General features: G+C 41.8%; 1 protein-coding gene across 1 annotated transcript in view; it reads right to left on the reverse strand.

The window, feature by feature from the left end:
- DIS3L2 (DIS3 like 3'-5' exoribonuclease 2) overlaps positions 1-19,402 on the reverse strand; it is a 273,001-nt gene that overhangs the window by 234,381 nt on the left and 19,218 nt on the right. The window contains exons 2-3 of the mRNA XM_015585355.2: positions 7,191-7,329; positions 6,511-6,668 (exon numbers count right to left, since the gene is read on the reverse strand). Coding sequence (XP_015440841.1) covers positions 6,511-6,668; positions 7,191-7,233 — 201 coding nt within the window. The 5' untranslated portion in view covers positions 7,234-7,329. The remainder of the gene's footprint in view (positions 1-6,510; positions 6,669-7,190; positions 7,330-19,402) is intronic.

Consider the following 19,402-nt stretch of genomic DNA (forward strand, 5'->3'; position numbering starts at 1 on the left):
ACCGCTCTTAATGTAAATGGGAATTCTGGCTCCAACAGCCAGGCCACCCAGTCTGCCTTCAAATTCATGTTATTCCAGCACCAAATCAGGGTCTGCTTCTATTTATGCACAGGGGTGCAGGTGGGGGCCGTCCTCAATGCAGTTCAGTATTTTAGGCTCGTGCAGGAAGCCGTAACCCGGCCCGCTTCCAGCTGCATTTGAAGGCCACAGGAACACATGGATCGAGGCAGTTATTTTCCTAACAGCCAGACTCAAAGAGTGTCTTGAGAAAGTGTTTTAAATAACATTTCCCCCCTAAAATGTTGAAAGACTCAAAGATACATAATTAACAAAATAAGTGAGGGCATTAAAATAAAGCAGAAAGTAATTCTTTCTTTCACCGGTGCCCCAAGTTTAAATGACAAATTTCCATGCAACGGTTTATACTACCGTTAACATCCCAAGGAACTACCACAAATGCTTGTTCAGTCCTTAATTCAATAGCTATCGACTGCATTCTACTTTCAAGACCCTGTGACAGACAATGTGGGAGAGAGAATGGTGACCAAGCTCGGCTCTTGTTTATAAAGTGAATCACGAATGCCGTAAGTGAGGGCACGGCTGGTTTTCAGCTGGAGGCACTAGGAGAAGCTCCGGAGACAGTGTCTGACCTGCTCCTTGATGGAGGAGCAACCTTCGCAGGTAAATCAGAAGGGAAATACAGATGCGAGACACTGTGTAAGCAAGAGTGATTAAGAGGGCAAATTCTCTTCTCCCACCAGGCTGCAGCTCTGCTTGGGGCAGAGAGAGAGGGGCTGGAAGCAAAGGCTGGCAAAGCTCCCTGAGGCCAGCCCCTCTTCAGGAAACTGTCACAGCGATTTCCCTTGTAAGACAGCTGTTTCTTGTTGGACAGAAGCCTTGTTCAAGAAAAACACTGGCAATCTGACTGGCGCATACTCTTTAAGAACTGGACCTCAGGAACAGAAGTCCCTTTGAGAGTGTAGATCACACTAAAAAAGAACAGAGACCCTTAGCAGACTGTCACCCCCACAGCCTGATGGAAGAAGCTGTCGGTAACACATGTCGAGAAATGCTCTTTTAACTAAAAGGGGCTTCTAGCAGACGTTCCGTCTTATTCACCTAAAGAAGTCCAGGACTTCCATTGCCATATTTTTATGACCATCAGCTAATCTGCCCCAACCCCTCATCTCTCACCTTCCTCCTCATCCCCTTCCTAGGCCTGGAACTGGATCGGCAAGGCTCCTGCATGCTCCATCGCTTCTCTGAGTGCTCCTGTGCCTCCCTGTCTTAACTGAAACCTGGCTATCCCCTGATGTGACCACTTCCCATGAAATATTCTCAAAGAGAACCTGTTTTCTCTCTTCTAGTCCATGTCTCTCAGAGACCAGAAGAAGAATGTTTCCCCCGTTTCCATTGTAGTTTTAACATTTTTTTTCCTCCATTCTCTTTCAAACTCCCCAGATCCTTTGAAATTCATGCCATGAGCTCCTGCTATACCTCCTGGGTGCCGTCATCTTCAAAGCTTCTGATCGATCCTCCCTGATTCACTAATGCTTTGTCTAGCAGCTCACTGGCTTCCTCTCCAATCCCGTTCCTATAAACACTTACTAGGACTTTACATCCATATGGCTGACCAGGCAACCCTAGCCAGTCACTCCAGCCACCTCTTCCTCTACCCAACCCTAGCCGCTCTCTCCCACGTTCACAGCCTGCATCTTGTCATCATTGCTAATTATCCCACCACCAAACAGAAGAAATCAAGTATCACTTTCCGCTCCTTGCCTTCCAGCTCACTTCAGCAAGTCTTCATCTTCACTAAGACCTCCAACCACGGATCTGACCACATTTTTACCGCTCATCATCCTCTCACTGTGTTCACTCCCTTCTGTGGCCACCTAGTTGCCGTGACCCAGCACCTCCTGCCCCTGCCAACCCTGAGACTTGGGTCCACTCTTGCTTTTACGTACAACTAGCAAAATTTCACTCTCAGTTGACCCCGACTATATGCACTCTCCACGCCTGCACCCCAAGGAGCTGAATGTATCTCTGTAGAAAAATACCACACAACTGGGCTACTTCGCCTAACTTGGCAATCACAAACATGTTTTACTTGGCTTACAGGATGTTTGAGAATGCTGAAAACTGAGGAATTTCACACATAAATATGTATTTCCAGATTTTCTTGAAACATCAGTTAACCCCACATGGCAGCAACCACCTGAGTTGGATAACAGATGCTTCTCTTATAGCAAATAACACTGACACCAGTAAGTGTCGCACACTGTTCCATATCTACTCAACGAATTTAACCCTCAAAACGACTCTACAAGGTGGGTACTGATATCCTCCTCTTTACAGACGAGAACCCTGAGGCCCCGAGCAGGGCCCGCTCTCACACCAGTCAAGCCCATGCGGTCTGGTTGCTGGGTCCTTGCTCCACACAACTGCAGACTGGCCCTCTGTTTGCCACAGTCAACACCAGGGCCTCTTCACTCGCGTGTGCCACCTGCTCCCTTCCCCCCAAAAACCACACACACTCCAACCTCAGCCTCCCACCCTGGTCAATGGCAGCATCACCCATCCTGCTGCTCGACCCCAACGCTTAGGAGTCACCCTTCATCCCTCCCTTCGCCTCGGCTTCCGTGCTTCACCCAGCCACATGGCAGGCCAGTTCTGGCTCCGCCGCTGCTCTCCGTCTTCACTGCCAACACCCTTGTTCACGCCTCTTTTGTCGCCGGGTGTACTCTGATGGCCTTCTGCATGCTCTCCCTGCTTCCGCTCTAGTCTATTTGTCTTACAACTGCCAGAGAGATGTTTTTAAAGCGTAAAATAGATCATGTCTTTCTCCTGCTTAGTACCCCTCAGCGACTCCCCATCGCTCTTTAAACAAAAATCCAAATCTCCGGCAGAGCCCAGAGACCCTACGTGACGTGGCGGCCACCTGACTCTCCGACGTATTCCCATATCGTAATCCCCTCTGCTCGCCACGTCCAGCAGGCTCCCTTCTCAGTCCTCCAGGACGCCGAGCCGAGCCTTCTTCTGCTTGCTGTTCCTCCACTAGCCGATCTCTCCGCCTGTAACGTTCTTTTTCTAATTCTCCATAAGGCTGGCTCATTCTCACCGTTCAGACCCCGACTCGGAGACCACCTCCTCAGAGGTGAGTACAGCGCTCCTCACAGCTGTAACTTCCTCTTTATTTCTTTAGTTGTGTTTGCCTATCTCCCCCAGTGAATTGCCTCTCCGTTATATACTTGCTAATTAACAGGCAGTCAGGAAGTATTTGTCCAGCTAATTAATTTCTGCAGAGCTGAAGTTCTCCCACCCCCCTTAGCATTAATGTCATCTGTTCCTTCTAAATGACTGGGCAGTCCACTGTCGGGTCACCTCTCTTCTTCTCTTTAATTCACGCCCAAGTGTTCTCCAGCTGATATCACTCTTAACGAAAGGTGAAGGTCACCCTGCCCCGCCTTCCCAAACTAGAATTTCTTTCAAGGTTCAATAGCAGCTTTACACCAATATGCTATTCTAGAGGGAACTCCGACATGATGCCTCAGGCAGCTCTGCAGACTCGGCCTGAACCACCTTTAGACAAAGCATCATCTGGGATTGTGAAACCAAGCAATTCTACCATCTTCCTACCCATGTCACTCTGGTCATCACCACAAGCCTGAGCCCCTTCCAACACTGTCTAACCCATACTCTCATTTCTCTCAACATCTCCTATATCAATCTCCTGATATTGTATCTATAGACAGAGAAAGGACATATGTTCTTTAATGTGAGAACTTCTTTACAAAAAAAATTTCAAACTACATGTACATGATCAAGGGTTATTACCAGTCAGTTGAAACTCAGGAAAGAGATTTCTTTGGTCAGTATGGACTCCTCTTCTCCATTTAGGGTAAAACACCAATAAAATGTCAAATTTTTGGTCAAAGTATTAAAAACAAATAATATTATTCTATTCCTATTTTTAAAAACTCTTTAATATCTCTCAATAAAAGCTTCTCTGGATGGAGAGAAGGAAATGATGTCACAATATACTTGAGCCTAAATACGAAAGTTAACAAATGCTTGTAAGTCTATCTAATAAGTTTAATTTTCTCCAGCAGCATTCAAATATCTTTTTTGTCTAGCTTTTTACCTTACCCATCAAAGCCTGCTCACATAAAGTTTACATCAGAAAGCAGATGGACTCTGTTTCTCTGTCTATGAAAATCTTATTTACAGGGTTGGATATTTCACACAGCGACCTCATATCTGGAACCCATCCCTCTCTCCATCTGCAAAGAACTGCTCTCATCTGCAGAGGGAGGCTCTGGCTGCAGAGTCTCCTGATGTCACAGGCCAGGAGGGATCACTTAAGAACTGGGAATGAGACTTGTTATATTGATCAGCTCTTTATTTTTATTTTAATATCAACAAAGACTTGCTTCAGAAGCAAAAATTGATAGGAGGGAGCAAAAACTAATACCATTGCAGACTATCTCCCTCACTCCATCTATGTAAATGCTAGGACAAAAACTAAAGGCAAGTTTTCTTCCAAGTTGTAACACCCGAGGTTCCCCTCACTCTTCATCAAAGACAGTACCTTGACCCTTTATTTAGTCAGTAAATATTTATTCGATATAAACTTATTGAGCATCAATCAAATGGCAGGCACTGGGCTAATCTGTGGGACTGAGATATGACCCTGCCCGCAAGGAAGTGAACAGTCTGTGTGAAGAAACATAAATGTCAGAAGATGGTAATAGGTTTAGAATAAACAGTAAACCAAGAAGTCAGCTCCAGGAAAGTGGCAATGGCCAATCCTCCTTGGAGAATTAAAGTCAAGCTTCTCAACGGGGGTAACATTTACGTAGGGACTTAAAGTTCAAGCACAATTACATTAAGACAGCGGGAGACAGCATTCCAAGCACCAGGAACAGCATGTACAGAGTCACAGAGAAATTTAAGAGCAGAGTTTTTACAGGAAAAGTCTGAAAGTCAGGGTGAATGGAGCACAGCGTACCTGGAGGAGAATGTGGGAGATTAGAATGGGAAAGGCACACCGGGTCCTCCTGCATGGAACGAGATGAGGGCCAAGAAACTGTAGGTAAAATGAAGTTCAGTGTGTGGGCTGAACGGTAAACCGCAAATGAATGGGTTACGATTGGTCAAATGTCCAACTCATTCTAAGAGAGGCTTTGTCATAGAAATCTAAGGGAAGCTTCAAAAAGAAAAAGCCAATAGTACTTCTAAAGTCAGAAAGATCAACTCATTCATTAAAAAGTTTTCCATTCGAGAGTCTATATTAATCATATCTGCACTTGACTGCAGGTTCAATACAAAAAGGTGATAACAAGGAAGAGAAGATGACAGTATCTATTAATTGGCCAAATCGTCAGCCAAAAGCACAAACACAGAAGCTGGGCTCTCAGAATGAGAGAAAATGGAACACAGTCAACATTTTCAGTGAGCCAGGTAACACATGGAATATTTTTATACTAATCGAGAAATTATAGAATGTGCTTAATTCAGGGAATCTGTGGCCCTGCCTCCCCCTGCATCTCATTGCCTACTACCTGTCCCACGTTTCATGCCTAAGGAGACCTAAGCTGCCGTACTCCACATGGTTTCACAAGTTCACATTTCCATTAGTGCCGCTCCTCTCCATACCATCGTCCCATACACATATCGCTCATCTAATAAGTCCAAACTGGTCAGCCTTCAATACCCACTGCAGATGTCACCTCCCAGGTTCCCAGTTTCCCCCAACCGTTTTCCCATGCGCCCTGGTCACACTTTAGCTGAGCACTTACCCTTTATCCCTCAATCATCAGTCCACATGGCTGCCTGCGCCGCACTGGGCTGCGAGCTCCAAGTGCTGAAGGGCGGTCTCCTGCACCTTCGTCTCGACCCCCATGCACATGCTCCGACCCTAAACTGTTCCTGGCACACAGCAGATGCTCGATAAACATCTGCTGAGCCAAAGCACTGCACTTGCTTGTAAAAGTGTTTTGTAAACTATAAAGCACTCAACAAATATTCGCTACTGCTGTTTACTGTCTCCTTTTCAACCCTTCTCTCTGTCACTCAGCTTCCACATGCTCAAGGCAAACTGAACTATCAATGTGTCTTATGGCCAAACCCTGTTTCTCACTTCTGCCTTGGTAGCTCACACCAGTCCCTCCTTTTACAAAGCTCTTTCTCTTATCTTTACATATTTAAATTGCACCAATCCATGGCCTGGATCAAATGTGTCCCTTCCAATAAAACATCTCTAGACACTCCTAGCTGGAATTAACACTCCCTCCTCCCAAACCTCAGAGCGCTATGTCTGTCTCTGCTTTGTGGCACTTATTATCTCTAACCATACTGCAGGCCTAAAAGGGGGAAGCCCTGTTCTCGTTAAGTCATCATTTCTCTCAAAGGACACCACAGCGCAGAAAAATAACTGGTTTAATGAGTAAACAGATTACTTCCAATCCCACATACTCAAGGAAGAGCCTTCTAGGATGATTTAAGCACCTGGATAAGTGTTCCTCTCTTCAAACCTTCCGAAACATCCTCCTTGGACATGTAGGTTTCAAATATGCTCTTTTTCTTCCCTCGTACGGACTTGTTCTTTGACTTTTTGTCACCTGGCGAAGCACCAACACCATGTGGGCCAACCACAGAGGACACACCTAGAAACACGAGGCAGCGGTCAAGTCTTCCCTCAACCAAACATCTCTGTATTTTTTAAACTGGAGATATTTTACCTCTTTTTTAATTTAGAAAGATCAACAGGAAAATGAAACTCGCTCATAATGATTTCAAACAGTCACAAAAAGGAAAGAATGGGCAAGGAAAACAAATGTACACAGATGAGGCCTGAGTTTTAAATCAGCAACACGCTATGCATGGAACGTAATCTGAATAATGGGTTCAGTATGCTTTGCTTTATAGACACGAACTTTTTAAAAACAGGAATTACTAAAAGATTGCCACTTTTCTAGAGGAAATTAAATAGCTGTGCTCAATATAACAATAAATTAAGATGATAAGAAACCACACTTAATTCTAGAATAAATAACACTGGAGAATATTTAACAGGTCACCAAAAAAAATTACAGCCCCGCTCAGTCCTAAGACCCGCCCCACACCTCCACTCCATTTGTATGTCAGGCCTCCAGGTGCCAGGGTAGACTCCATTTTCCCTTTGTTACCTCTGGGGGTCCCCGGGTTCAGCCTGCAGTCAAGATGGCTCATCACTGGTTCCAAAAGCGCCTCTTCTCTCCCGATCCTGGGGGCCTCCACTGCTCAGCTCTGAGTTCTTCCTGCCTTGAGCAGCTCAGGTGTCACGAGCTGAAGCCAAAGAGAGATGGGTGACTAAAAAGCAATTAATCTATAGCCCCCTCTGTGCTCTCGGAAACTCAGTACTTGGATGGCAAAGGCAGTGTGGTACCCTTCCGTGGTCGTAGTGTCACTTCCTCCTGGGCAGTTAGCACCTATCTGTCTTGAGTTTCTTTTCAAGGCCTTCACCTTCACAGGTATCACCAGCCCGCTTGTCTGGGCCACTTCAACTAACAACTTCCACGAACACGGCAGTGACATGGAAATTAAGGAGTTCTGCAGTTCTGTCCAGTTTGTGAAATGCATAAGAGCAGAAAGGAACACATTTTTGAAAAATGGTATAAAGATCTAGAATCTGACAGCTATAATTAAATAAGTATTAAACTAAGGCTCAAGAGATGTGGCATTTACTAAGTTTAACCTTGACAAAATGACATTCATCTACAAAAACAAGAAGTCAGTTCCTTAGAATTCATCATCAAAACCTAATTCATAGCCACAATCTGATATCCAAAACTATTCAGGGAACCCCAGATGGGTCACTAGTTTCAAAAACTGGAAATACTGCAGTTAGACATCTATGTCCCTACTCTTACCTGCCATCATTTCAAACCAGTCATCTGGCCAGCAGCTCGAGAAGCTGCTTCTAAAGAATACGAGGCAGCTGCCTGGATGGGCGGACTGGAATGCGGGCGCTGCAGCTGGCCCCTGGCCTTCCACCTGGATACTGAACGTGTCGTCGCAACTTGGGCTTTCTACTCTCTGCTGGCCACCGGCCCAGGATTCAAGCCTATACACGCACATTTCCAAAGTCCTTTCTGCTTTCCCATAAAATGGATCAAGATGTCATTCTGAACACTAGCTTCCACTTCCTCTAAATTTCCCACACACATCTAATACCAAAATGATGTAATTTTTCTTTAAATTGAAACTAATGCTAACTCAGGAGAAGAGAAGCAACAGAGACAAACGGTAACGGGCCGCTTAGTGACACATGAGAGGATTCAGAGACAAAGCCCAAAGGCTGCGAGAAGGGAGAGAAGCAGATGGCCGGCGGGAAAGGCACGTACAGGCGTCCAGCCTGCCTGACGGTCTAGTTCAGAAATGCATCCATCCATTCATTAATCCAACGAACACTTCTGCAAGGCGCTGTACTAGGCACCATGAGGGATACAGAAGTTGGTTAGATTTATAAAAATCATGTTGAACTATTAACAATTAATACAAGTTGGGAAGTGATACCACTAAATTTTTTTTCTAAGTGCTAGTAAATGTACACAAGATGGAAGAGAAAGGGTACCTCCAGGTCAGGAAATCTCAGAGAGCTTCAGGAAAGACTTTAAGGAAGAACTGAATGTTAGGAAAGCATACTGCTGGCAAGAGAAAGAAAAGAGAGAGAGACTCAAACAGAAAAGCAGGCAGGTTCTTGCAACATTAATTCCATTTGGATAGAGGCCAGGCTATACGAAGGGAGGCGGTGGCAAGGAAATTAAAACAAGCTGGAAGATCTAGAAAACCGACCCAGGGCTGCAAAGGCAGCAGGGAGTTTCTGAAGCGTGAATGAGCAGAAGAACAAATCAGAGTTGTGTTTCAGGAAAAAATAACAGGGTACAGAGTAATCTGCAGTTGAGAAAGACTAGTGGCAGCCACACCTTAGGAAAGAACTAAAACAGACGAGGGGAAAGGAAGGCCTGAGCTAGAGTTATACATGCAGACACTGAAACAGAGATCTTTAACATGATATCACACAGGACAAACCACCACCATTTGGCAACCAGGCATATCTGGAAGACAGCGAGGAGACTGGGAGATGATAACATGACTAAGAGAAGATGATGAATTCTTCTTGGGGTATTATGTACCTCTACGTGGAAATACACACTTTTATATATACTTCCACACATGGAAATACATCTCTCTACCTATAGCTCAATAAGTACCTCTACCTATATCTCCAGGTGGAAATACGTACCTCTACCTATACCTCTAACCAAATATTTGGAAACTAGAGCATAATTTAAGAGAAATTAGCCAGTCATTTGCATAAATATGGTAACCCAAAGTTTTCTAGAATGGATGAGATTTTCAAGAAAGGGTAAGCCGATACAGAAGAGGGCCTAGGACAAAATCTGGGTTAGGGTAGCTTTGAAGAAATGCAAAGAGGAAGGAGTAGAAAATATAACAAAGGAGTTAATAAAGATGTAAGAAAAGAACCAACAGACTCAAATGTTAAAAAAAAAAAAAAGGGGGCGGGGGGAACAACTTCCAAAGGAAGACAGGTTCAAGATCAGGGTTTGCACGCTACTGAGTAAGAATACAAATAATGGCAGCCTTGGGTGGAGCAAGGTTTGGGGGAAAACTGCAAGCAAGAGAAAGCCAATCTGCAACAAGAGTCATATTTGAAAAAGGGGTACTTCATATCAAGTCTTGATGTCGGCAAGAGTTCGAAATTAAGGGGAGTTACTGCCAGTTAAGTGAGATGGAGGTACAGGGATCTTGACTCAAGCGTCCCTAGGTCGGCTGCATCTGTAACTTTCCTTCACAGCAAATATCAGAGTCGTATTCCAATTGGTATGATTGACACCTGTCTCTCTAGCTCAGGAAGACAAGCAAAGTTCTGTTGGGTTCATCATTACAACCCCACTGGTTCCCACGGTATCTAGGTACTCGATAATCACCCCTTAAATGACTGAATGAGTTTTTTTTCATGAACAAGCAGTGAGAACACCAACAAAGCAGGGTCACTCAGGGAAACCATACCAAAAACAACTCAGCAAAGAATGGGAAAAGAACATAGGACCCAGGAAACAATTTTGGCAAAAATAAGCCAGATGGCTGGGCAGGAAGTCAAAGCTTGCCTTTGGGTATCAAAACAGTGGAAGATGGAAAGATCTCAAGTATACAAGATGCTAAGCAGAAGATGAGTAAACAGGCAACCTTCTCTTCTTAGTGACATAGTTGTACAGGCCCATTAACCCTGGACAAATCCTGGGCACTCCTACCTTGACACAATGAAAGTACCAGTCGATTTCTAATCCTCGCCAGCTTCCAGAATGAGGGCACTGGTATATGGCCCGACTGCCCGCTGGCTGCCAGAAAGGCTGTTTTACCACAGAAACTGCTGTACGTTCTGAGGAGCTGGGCTGGGAGCATGAACAGGGCAGTAAGAGTGTCACACGGTACAACAAGCACGAATGCGGAGGAAAGGGGGAAAGGCACTAGACTTGAAGAAAGCAAACATCTGGGTGAAAGAAGTGGCGTCTTGAGACCCTTTATATTCCCCAGACCAGCACAATGCATAGTGCAAAGCAGGCGATCACAAAATTTAAATAAATGAAGCCTATTTGGGACAGAAACCAGGTTACAACAAATGTATGCTAATGAGAAATGTAAGTAGCAGGGCCAGAATTAGGGTGAGGCAAGCCAGGTACCTAGGACATAAAATTTACAAAAGCAAAGTCATACAAATGCCAGCCCCATACTTGGAGGACTTCAAGAGTGAGTGTCTCCATAAACGTTTGTGCCCTTGGCGTCTCACTTGTCTTGCCCTAGTCTTGGCCCTGATGAGTAGAAAAAGCAGATGAAATTTATGAACCTAAAGAAACAAACGGAAACTCAAGTTGAAAGGTAGAATAACTAAAATGAAAAATTTACTAGAGGGGCTGGTCATCAAATTTGACACAGCAGAAGAAAGACAGCAGAAGAAAGAATCGATAAACCTGGGGAAAAAATCAATCAATATCATCCAATCTGAAGAAAAGGAAAAAGAAATGAAAATTAAGAATTTTTTAAAAATCCAAATCCAGAACTTGTAATAAAGAGTCTGGCTCCAATTTTAGACATTTAACCACTGACTTACTTTAAGCCTCATCTCCCCCTGCCCCTTTGAGCTATCTGGACAGGTTGACAACAAAAATCCACTGTGTCCCCACTTTGGCCCTAACGGGAAACTCGAATTTTGCAAATCCCCCACCTGCACATGGAAACTTCTCTCCAGTCCCCTAGCCATCATAAAGGCCTAACCTACTCCTTTGTCTTGGCTCAAGCCAGGCCAGACTGGCTTGTACCCACCTTATCTCCCCAAGAGTCTCTTGGGTGAGTAATAAATTCTCTCTCAAATTTTCTTAGTGTATGGAGTGCAATCAGCATAAACATCCTACTAATTGGGAAGTGGCCCATTCCACCTCCACAGGGTGACCACAGAACAGGAATGAAAGGGGGGACATCTCTCCTCACCTACAGAAATGAAAAGGACTACAAGGGAATACAATGAACAGTTCTACGTCACTAGACAACTTAGATGAAATGGACAAATCCCTAGAAAGACACAAATTACTAGAGTTGACTTAAGAAGAATAGAAAATTTTAAATTAAATTAAATTAGTAATTTAAAATCCTCCAATAAAGAAAAGCCCAGGTAGCTTCACTGATGAATTCTACCATGCATTAAAAGAAAAAAATAATACTAATCCTTTACAAATTTTTCCAAAAAATAGAGGAAACATCCTCCACTTATTCTATGAAGATAGTATTCCCCGATACCAAAGGCAGACAAAGACATCACATGAAAAAATTACTTTTTAAACATAGTTTGGATTTTTAAATTTCTTCTTGGGTCAGCTTCGTTAATTTGTATTTTTCTGGGGATCTGTCAATTTCATGTAAAGTTTCCCTTTTTTGGGGGGGGCAGAATGTTGTTCAAAATATCCTCCCGATTATCTTTTTTTATTGAAATTATTGGAGTGACATTGGTTAATCAAATCAAATAGGTTTCTCTCCTGATTTTCTTAATACCTATAGCAGTGCTGTCCTTTCTGACAGGATGAAAATTTTCAATTATCTGTGTTATCCAATATAGTAGCCACCTACCACCTGTCTTTTGAGTATCTTAAAGAGTGGCTAGTACAACTGAGAAACTGTCAAGTCTGAAAAGTTTGTATTTCATCTTTATTCTTATAGGATATTTGTGCAAGGTTTAGAATTCTAGAGTATCAGTTATTTTCTCTCAGTAATTTGGAGCTATTGTTCCATTGTCTTTGGGCCTCCATTGTTTCCGTATTTGATTTTTGGTCTAATTGCTGATTCTTTGAAAGTATACTATTCTCTCTCCCCACTTCCGGCAGACTTTGGAATTTTTCTCTTCGTCTTTGGTATTTTACAGGTTTACTATAAGATAGCAAGGTATGGATTTCTTTTCACCCTGCTTGGTGTGAGTAAGGTTTCTTGAATCTGTTGCTTGAGTACCTTCATCAGCTATGGGAAGTTTCCAGCCAATCTCTTCCAACATCACTTCTACCTCAATCTCTCTCAACTCTTTGTCTGGGACTCAAATTACACACTGACCTTCTCAGTGTTTCTGGGTCTCCCTCAATCACTTCGGTAATTCTTCTACGTCACTAATTCTCTCTTCAGCTTTATATAATCTTCTATTGAACTCATCCATTAAGCTTCTAATTTCAGTTATTATGTTTTCAAGTCTATATTTTCCATTTCATTCTTTGGAAACTTTCCAGTTCTCTACTGAAAATGGTGAATCTTCTATCTCTTTGAACAAGGTAAGCATAGCTATACTAAAATGGGCTCCTAAAAAGCTCCAGTATCAGAGGCCCCTATGGATCTGACACTATCTCCTGTGGCTTCTATTTGATTTTGTTCATGTCGTGCCTGATTTTCTTAATTCTGGACATTATAGTTGTAAAACGTTCTGCAGTAATAATGTTATCATCTTCCAAACAGGAATTATATTTGCTTCTGCCAAGCACCTGAGACAAATAGAGTAAATTATCTCAATCTCTTTTCAGGGTTTAAATGTATTTGAAGTGGAGCTCAGTTCCTGCAAGGGCCTATCTACATCCTTACTTGTAGGTGGTAGCCCATCAGGGTCCCAATCCCAGTTAGAGTGGTTCACCAGGGCCACACACTCCCCACATCAGCTGGGCCCAAATTCCAATCTCTATCTCTCTGGCCCTAAGAGAAAATCAAATTCATTGCTCAGTTTTCCAGCTTCTTAGTCTTCCAGTTGACCCCCCAAAAATGCATAAACATTTATAGGAGACAAACAACTCCAAATACTAGCCTCATCTCCTTAAGCCTTTATCCTCTCCTACACAGTCACTCACTATTGCCTTTCAAATGCCTTCAATGGGTTTTTTGATGGGTGGGAGTAAGACAGCTTTTCTAGTTGTTACTGGAAGGAAAATTGGTTTCCAAATATTTTCTATGCCATAACTGGAAATGGAAGTGTCAACCTCACTCTTAATTCTTTCTCAGTCAATGCTTTAAATTCCCATCTTCCTTCTATGTGGCTCACTCTTCTCTTTGACAAAACGCCAGAATTTCATCTATCCTCTTCTCCCTTCCTGTAAATAAAAAATTATACTCAAATTAAGACTAGTTTTTCAGTTACGGGTTAGCAATTCTAAAACTACTTTCTGTATATTCTAGGATTTAACAAATAAGTAAATATACTGTGGATAATAGGAGTCAGGTTTGTTGATGTTGGAGAAATTATAAATATAGAAAGTGGAAAGGCTGGTATAGACCCTGTGGTGCTGAAATGGAATTGGAGATATCACTATAACTCAGTGGCTTATAATATGTGGAGACAGATATAGAAATATATACATACACACATGTATACATGTATGTTTGTGCAGATCCTTATATGATCTAGCTGTCTTCTAAGTAAGAGGGCCTAGAATAAAAAATATCCCAAGAGCAATGAACATATGTGGTACCCGGATCTCAATTTCTAAATACTGTGCACAGCTATAAGAAACCAGGGCTCCTGAGAAAAGTGGCCAACTATAGCCCACAGGCCAAATCCAGTCAGCCACCTGTCTTTGCAAATAAAGTTTTACTGGAACACAGCCATGCTCATTCATTTACAAATTGTCTATGGCTGCTTTCCTTCTGCAAGGGTGGAGTTAAGTAGTTGCGACAGAGACTGTATGGCCCACAAAGCCAAAAATATTTACTATCTGGCCACTTAAAGAAAAAGTTTGCCAAGCTCTGGCCTAGAATATCTTGTTGTTCCAGAAAGTAAGGAAACACTCAAAAAATGATGGGGACATGTCGAAAGTTCACAGGAGCCAACTAAAAAGGCTCCTACTGGCCAAATATATGACAATTGAAGTATTAAATTTTTTAAACGATAGCTTATATATAACCCATTAAATAAGAATCCATGAGTCCACGATGATAAAAACAAACAAATAAATGAAAGAGAGGAGCTCTTCCTCACATCAGAATCTCAGCTAATAAGTGAAGAAAAAGTGACGGGCTTAAAAAATTACCATTGGCAATCAGCAGCAGCATCATTAATTCAGATTCAGCAATGCATGCTAAAACTGCGGGTAAAAGTTTTGAGGAGTAACAGAATATTAAATAGACTCAAAGATACTTATTAAATACAAAGAGGAAAAGCATATCTTGGAGGAAGCTGGCAGATCACCTTAACCAAGTGATCAAAATAAACACCTGCAATGGGACAGGTCAACATCACACACTTCCTGATACATTATGAAAAACATGTTATTTGTGAAACACGAATTAAACTCAAATTGAGGGACCTGCTACAAAATAAATGGCCTATAATCTTCAAAAATGTTAAATTCATGAAAGGTAAAACTGTTTCGGATTAAAGAGACTGCAGATACATGATCGCTCTATGCAACTTGTGATCCAGGATTTTCTTTTCACATAAAGGACGTGACTGGAAAACTTGAAGACATCTGAATAAGATCTAGAGATTACATCCATGGCATTACATCCATGTTAACTTCCTGATTCCGATCATTGACAGTGGTCACAAAAGAGAATGGCTCTGAGCGCCTGCAACTTACTCTCAGTTACAAAATAAGGAGGGGGAGCAGGTGGGGAGGGATCTTAATGTGGTAAAATGCTGATAATGCCGGGGAATCTGGTGAAGAGGATGGAGTAATTCTGCGTATCGTTCTTGCATCCTTTCTGTAGGCCTGAAATTATGCATCTCCCAAAAGAATCCAAGTCTTTAATGATAAAATCATATCTGTTTATTGAGTTACATTTTTTTCTCATGCTAAAGAACATTTCCAGCAACTGACAATATAACAATTAAAAACATCCCTTAACATAGAATACAAATGATGTACTAAATAAAAGAAGTTCAAATAACCAGTAAAAGAATATGTGGGCTACGAAATCATTTTATCCTGTTTCCTATGGGCCAAAACAGATTTATTAGCTGCAAGCTCAAATAAAATGATCTCAAATGAGAGTTATGTCAGTAAAAACACTGCCTCTCAACAGGTCAGAAGTGACTTTATTCACATTTTACAAAATATTTTGAGGATTTAAAAGATTAAATGTCCTGAAAGGGACAACAACCCAGCACTTTTTGCAAACACAGCTGTTGGATAAAGCTCTTGAGAAAAGAAAAGTTCTGGAATGGGAATCAGTTGTAGGAAGAGATAATGGTTATAAAATATTAAGAAAATTTTGGAATCTTTCTTTTTACTCTAATAGCTGACCTGTTTCTAAACACGTGCTTCATCACTACATGCTAGGACCTCTTCAGGCCCCGGGCACAGGGCAATGAACACAGGAGCTATGAGGTCCTGACCCTCATGGTACGTAAGCAAATCTAGGAGGTGGAGAAGACAAACAAGTAAACAGCTACCAAGACAGTGGAACGGACCGATGGGACAGTGACAGTGGAAGGGGAAAGAAGACACTGCTTTAGCCCTAGTGATCAGGAAAAGCGTCCACTGAGGAGACAATGCTGGAGCCAAAATCGCAATGACGAGAAGTCACCGTGTGAAGGTCACGGGGTAGAGCCTTCTTGGCAGAGGGCATGACAAGTACGAAAAACAACAAAGGAGAAACAATCTCAACATGTTCAAAGAAGGTTTTTAAAAAAGGCTTCATTAATACTCTCAGTGTAGTAGATGATACCAAAGGACTATCGGTCTTCTATCGGGCATGGTAATGGCATTTTGACTGTGTGTAACGATTTCCATGTTGCATGCCATGTATATGTATGTGAAAGTACGAAAAAATGACGGCAGGGGTTTCTTTAAAATATTTCAGCAAAGAAAAAAATTTCAAAGGGATGAATGAAGCAAATGTATAAAAATTCTTGAATTTAGGAAATGGATAAATGGGGAGTGATAAACTACTCTAGTTTTCATGTTTAAATTTTTCATAAGTTTTAGAATTTCACATAATAGAAACTTCATGTTAAAATGGCAACACCTCCCACCTTCTTTCTCTTACTTTAATACCCAGCTCAGCTCTTACCGCTTCACTTCTGTCTTCTGATTACCTCATTTGAGGAGACAAAAATGAAAGCTTTAAAAACAGGTATACGCTGGACAGGTCTTACACTCTATGACCAAGCCAGTTTCTATGACAGACAGAGCTAATCTACCAAAGGCAGGGTTGTAACCTAGAGAGAACTAAAAAAGAGAATATGAAATAAATAGCCACTACTGCTAAACAAGTCATGCTTTCTGAGAAGAACGGGAATTGCTTGGACTAAAGACCATTTTCCTGAGATTAAAAAATCCAACAGGCTTCTTTCTTCCCCCTCCAGTCCATGGAGACTTCTTTGGCAAAGAGCTCCTGATTGTGAAATCCCGCCGTCGGTCCTCAGGCTTGGTCTCACTTGACCTTGCTGTAGCCCTCGCAGACACAGTTGAATACTCCCCCTCTACTGAGCCTCTTACAACCTTGGCTGACATGACAGCAGTGCAAAAGATGGCCATAACGCCTTCCTTTAAAGGTTAAGTGTTCCCGCCATAGCCCCTCCTGAGAAACAGGAAGCAATTTTTGTCCCATGTGACCAATCTGAAGGAACCAGGAGTGGATCCCTGACCCAACAACTGGTGATCCAAAGAATGGTGTCAGGAAATTCTATTTCTGATAATATAGTGGAGTCGATATTCTGAAAAACCTTCTGATGCCAAATTACTACAAATGCTGAACAAAATATTACCAACTTCCTAAGAGCACAGTTGAGCTCTCAAGAGAGAAGAGAAAATCTCCAGGAGCTAAACATCAAGTGGAAAAGAAGATGCAGAAGCTGAGGCTACGGAGCCCCTGGAGCACAGCGTGGTGGTGGCGCCGAGAGGCTCGTAGTCTAAAGCTGCAGGAAGGGACAGAAGAAAGGGTTCTGAGCATAAAATGTAGAGGGCGGGGAGTCATCCCTCCTGCAAAACATAAAGGGCAACCACTCAGTGAAAAGATGGGAGAGCGGGGAAAAAATGCACCTTCTGGCGAAGAAAACAATCGAGAAAGGCGTCTGTTTTGACCCGGGCTCCAGCTAGGGGCACAGGAGAGTTTCCCCGAAAATTCACGAACATGGGCTTCCGGTCATGCAGTGTAGCCTAACCCCAAGTGAGCAAAGTGATCCTAGGTGGCTAAGGTCCCAGGATGCTGCATGAATCAAAAAATCCTCTCGGAACTATCTGACTCAGAATATTCCCAGTCAAAGGGCAGACGAATGCTTACAAAACACAGGAAGAGGAGAGCTTGAGGAAGAGAGCCATGACGACTGAGAGTCAGAGAAAAAAAAAAAACAGCAAAATGTGGTGCAAAATAATTTCCAGTCATAAAAATGATAAATACTCAATATTTTAAAACTATAATGTGGATAAAGAAAAAGAAAAGCAAGTGGAAGAAGCTTGCTAAAAGACAAACTTTTAAAGAATTAAACAGATCTTTTAGAAGTAAAAATAAATGTTGGTGGGTAACTTTATAGGTAAATGTACTAGACTGCCTCTGTCCTTGAGTTTTTTAAATTGTCAGGTGGTTAAAAGCAAAAGTATAATATTGTCTGATATAGTTCTCAATGTAGGTAAAGGAGATATTTAAGACAACTAATTATAAAGTAGGGAGGAAAAAGGGGCCTAATTGGTGGTGAGCTACCTGCATTTCACCTAAGGTGGTGAGGTATCGATATTACCAGGCTATGACATAGTAAAGATGTCAATTCTCCCCAAACCGATCTTTAAATTCAACCCAATTCCTATCAGAAGCCCCAGATTTCTTATAAATATTAACAAGCTGATCCTAAAATTTATATAGAAATGCGAAGGAACTAAAATAACTAAAATAATGGAAAGAAAAGAATAAAGCTGGAGGAAGCATACTACCCGATTTTAAGCTATCTATGAATGTGGTATCTTCAGCAAGAAAGACACACAGACCAATGGAACAACACAGAGAACCCAGAAAAAGACCCATATAAATATGCCCAACTGATTTTGTAAAGAGGTGCGAAATCAATTGAAGGGAGGAAAAAGTCTTTTCAACGAATGGTGCTGATTAGACATCGAAAGACAAAAATATAGACCTTAACCTAAACCTCACATCTTGCACAAAAATTAATGGATACTATGTCTAACATAAAACCATAAAATTTTTAGAAGAGAACATAAGAGAAAAACTTTATGACCTAGGATTAGGTAAAGAGTCCTTAGACAGGACACCAAAAGCATCATCCGTAAAGAAAACAATGGATGAATTGCTTTTCTTTTCATTTCTATATGGTCATTGACATAGCTGAATGACAATTTTAAAAATTTTTATTCAACTGGTTCAACATTAGAGCTCTTCTCAGAAGACTGAAAAGTTAGAATCTGAGTTGTTTTATCCTTAAGTAGTAAAGTAGACAGGTGAGAGAGACTTATGTATAACCACCTCATTTTAATGACATTGGCTAGACATCATTTACCTACAACCTATCACTTTAGGATCTTTGTGAAAATCTCCGGGGAATTAAATTTAAGAGTTTCAGACCCTCAGTGCTAATTCTAGAACTGTTGTTATCAATCAAGGGTTTCTGATCAAGAAAAAAGGCCATCTCATGTACTAAAACCTGGCTGACACCATATTATCTTGACCTTTAGTTCCCAAATGCTTCTCTAACTTGTAAAGTATTATAACTTTCAGTGGAATTTAGGCTTATATAGTTTTAATCTAAATTCAAAACCACTATACTAGCAAAGGTAATAATACTTAGATTATAAAATATTTTATTGACTTCTGCAATCCCAAAGCCTAGCAAAGTGCCTTCTAAATAATAGCTCGATAAAGTTTGTGA

This window comes from Pteropus alecto, unplaced genomic scaffold (assembly GCF_000325575.1).
Source record: "Pteropus alecto unplaced genomic scaffold, ASM32557v1 scaffold110, whole genome shotgun sequence".
NCBI lineage: Eukaryota > Metazoa > Chordata > Mammalia > Chiroptera > Pteropodidae > Pteropus > Pteropus alecto.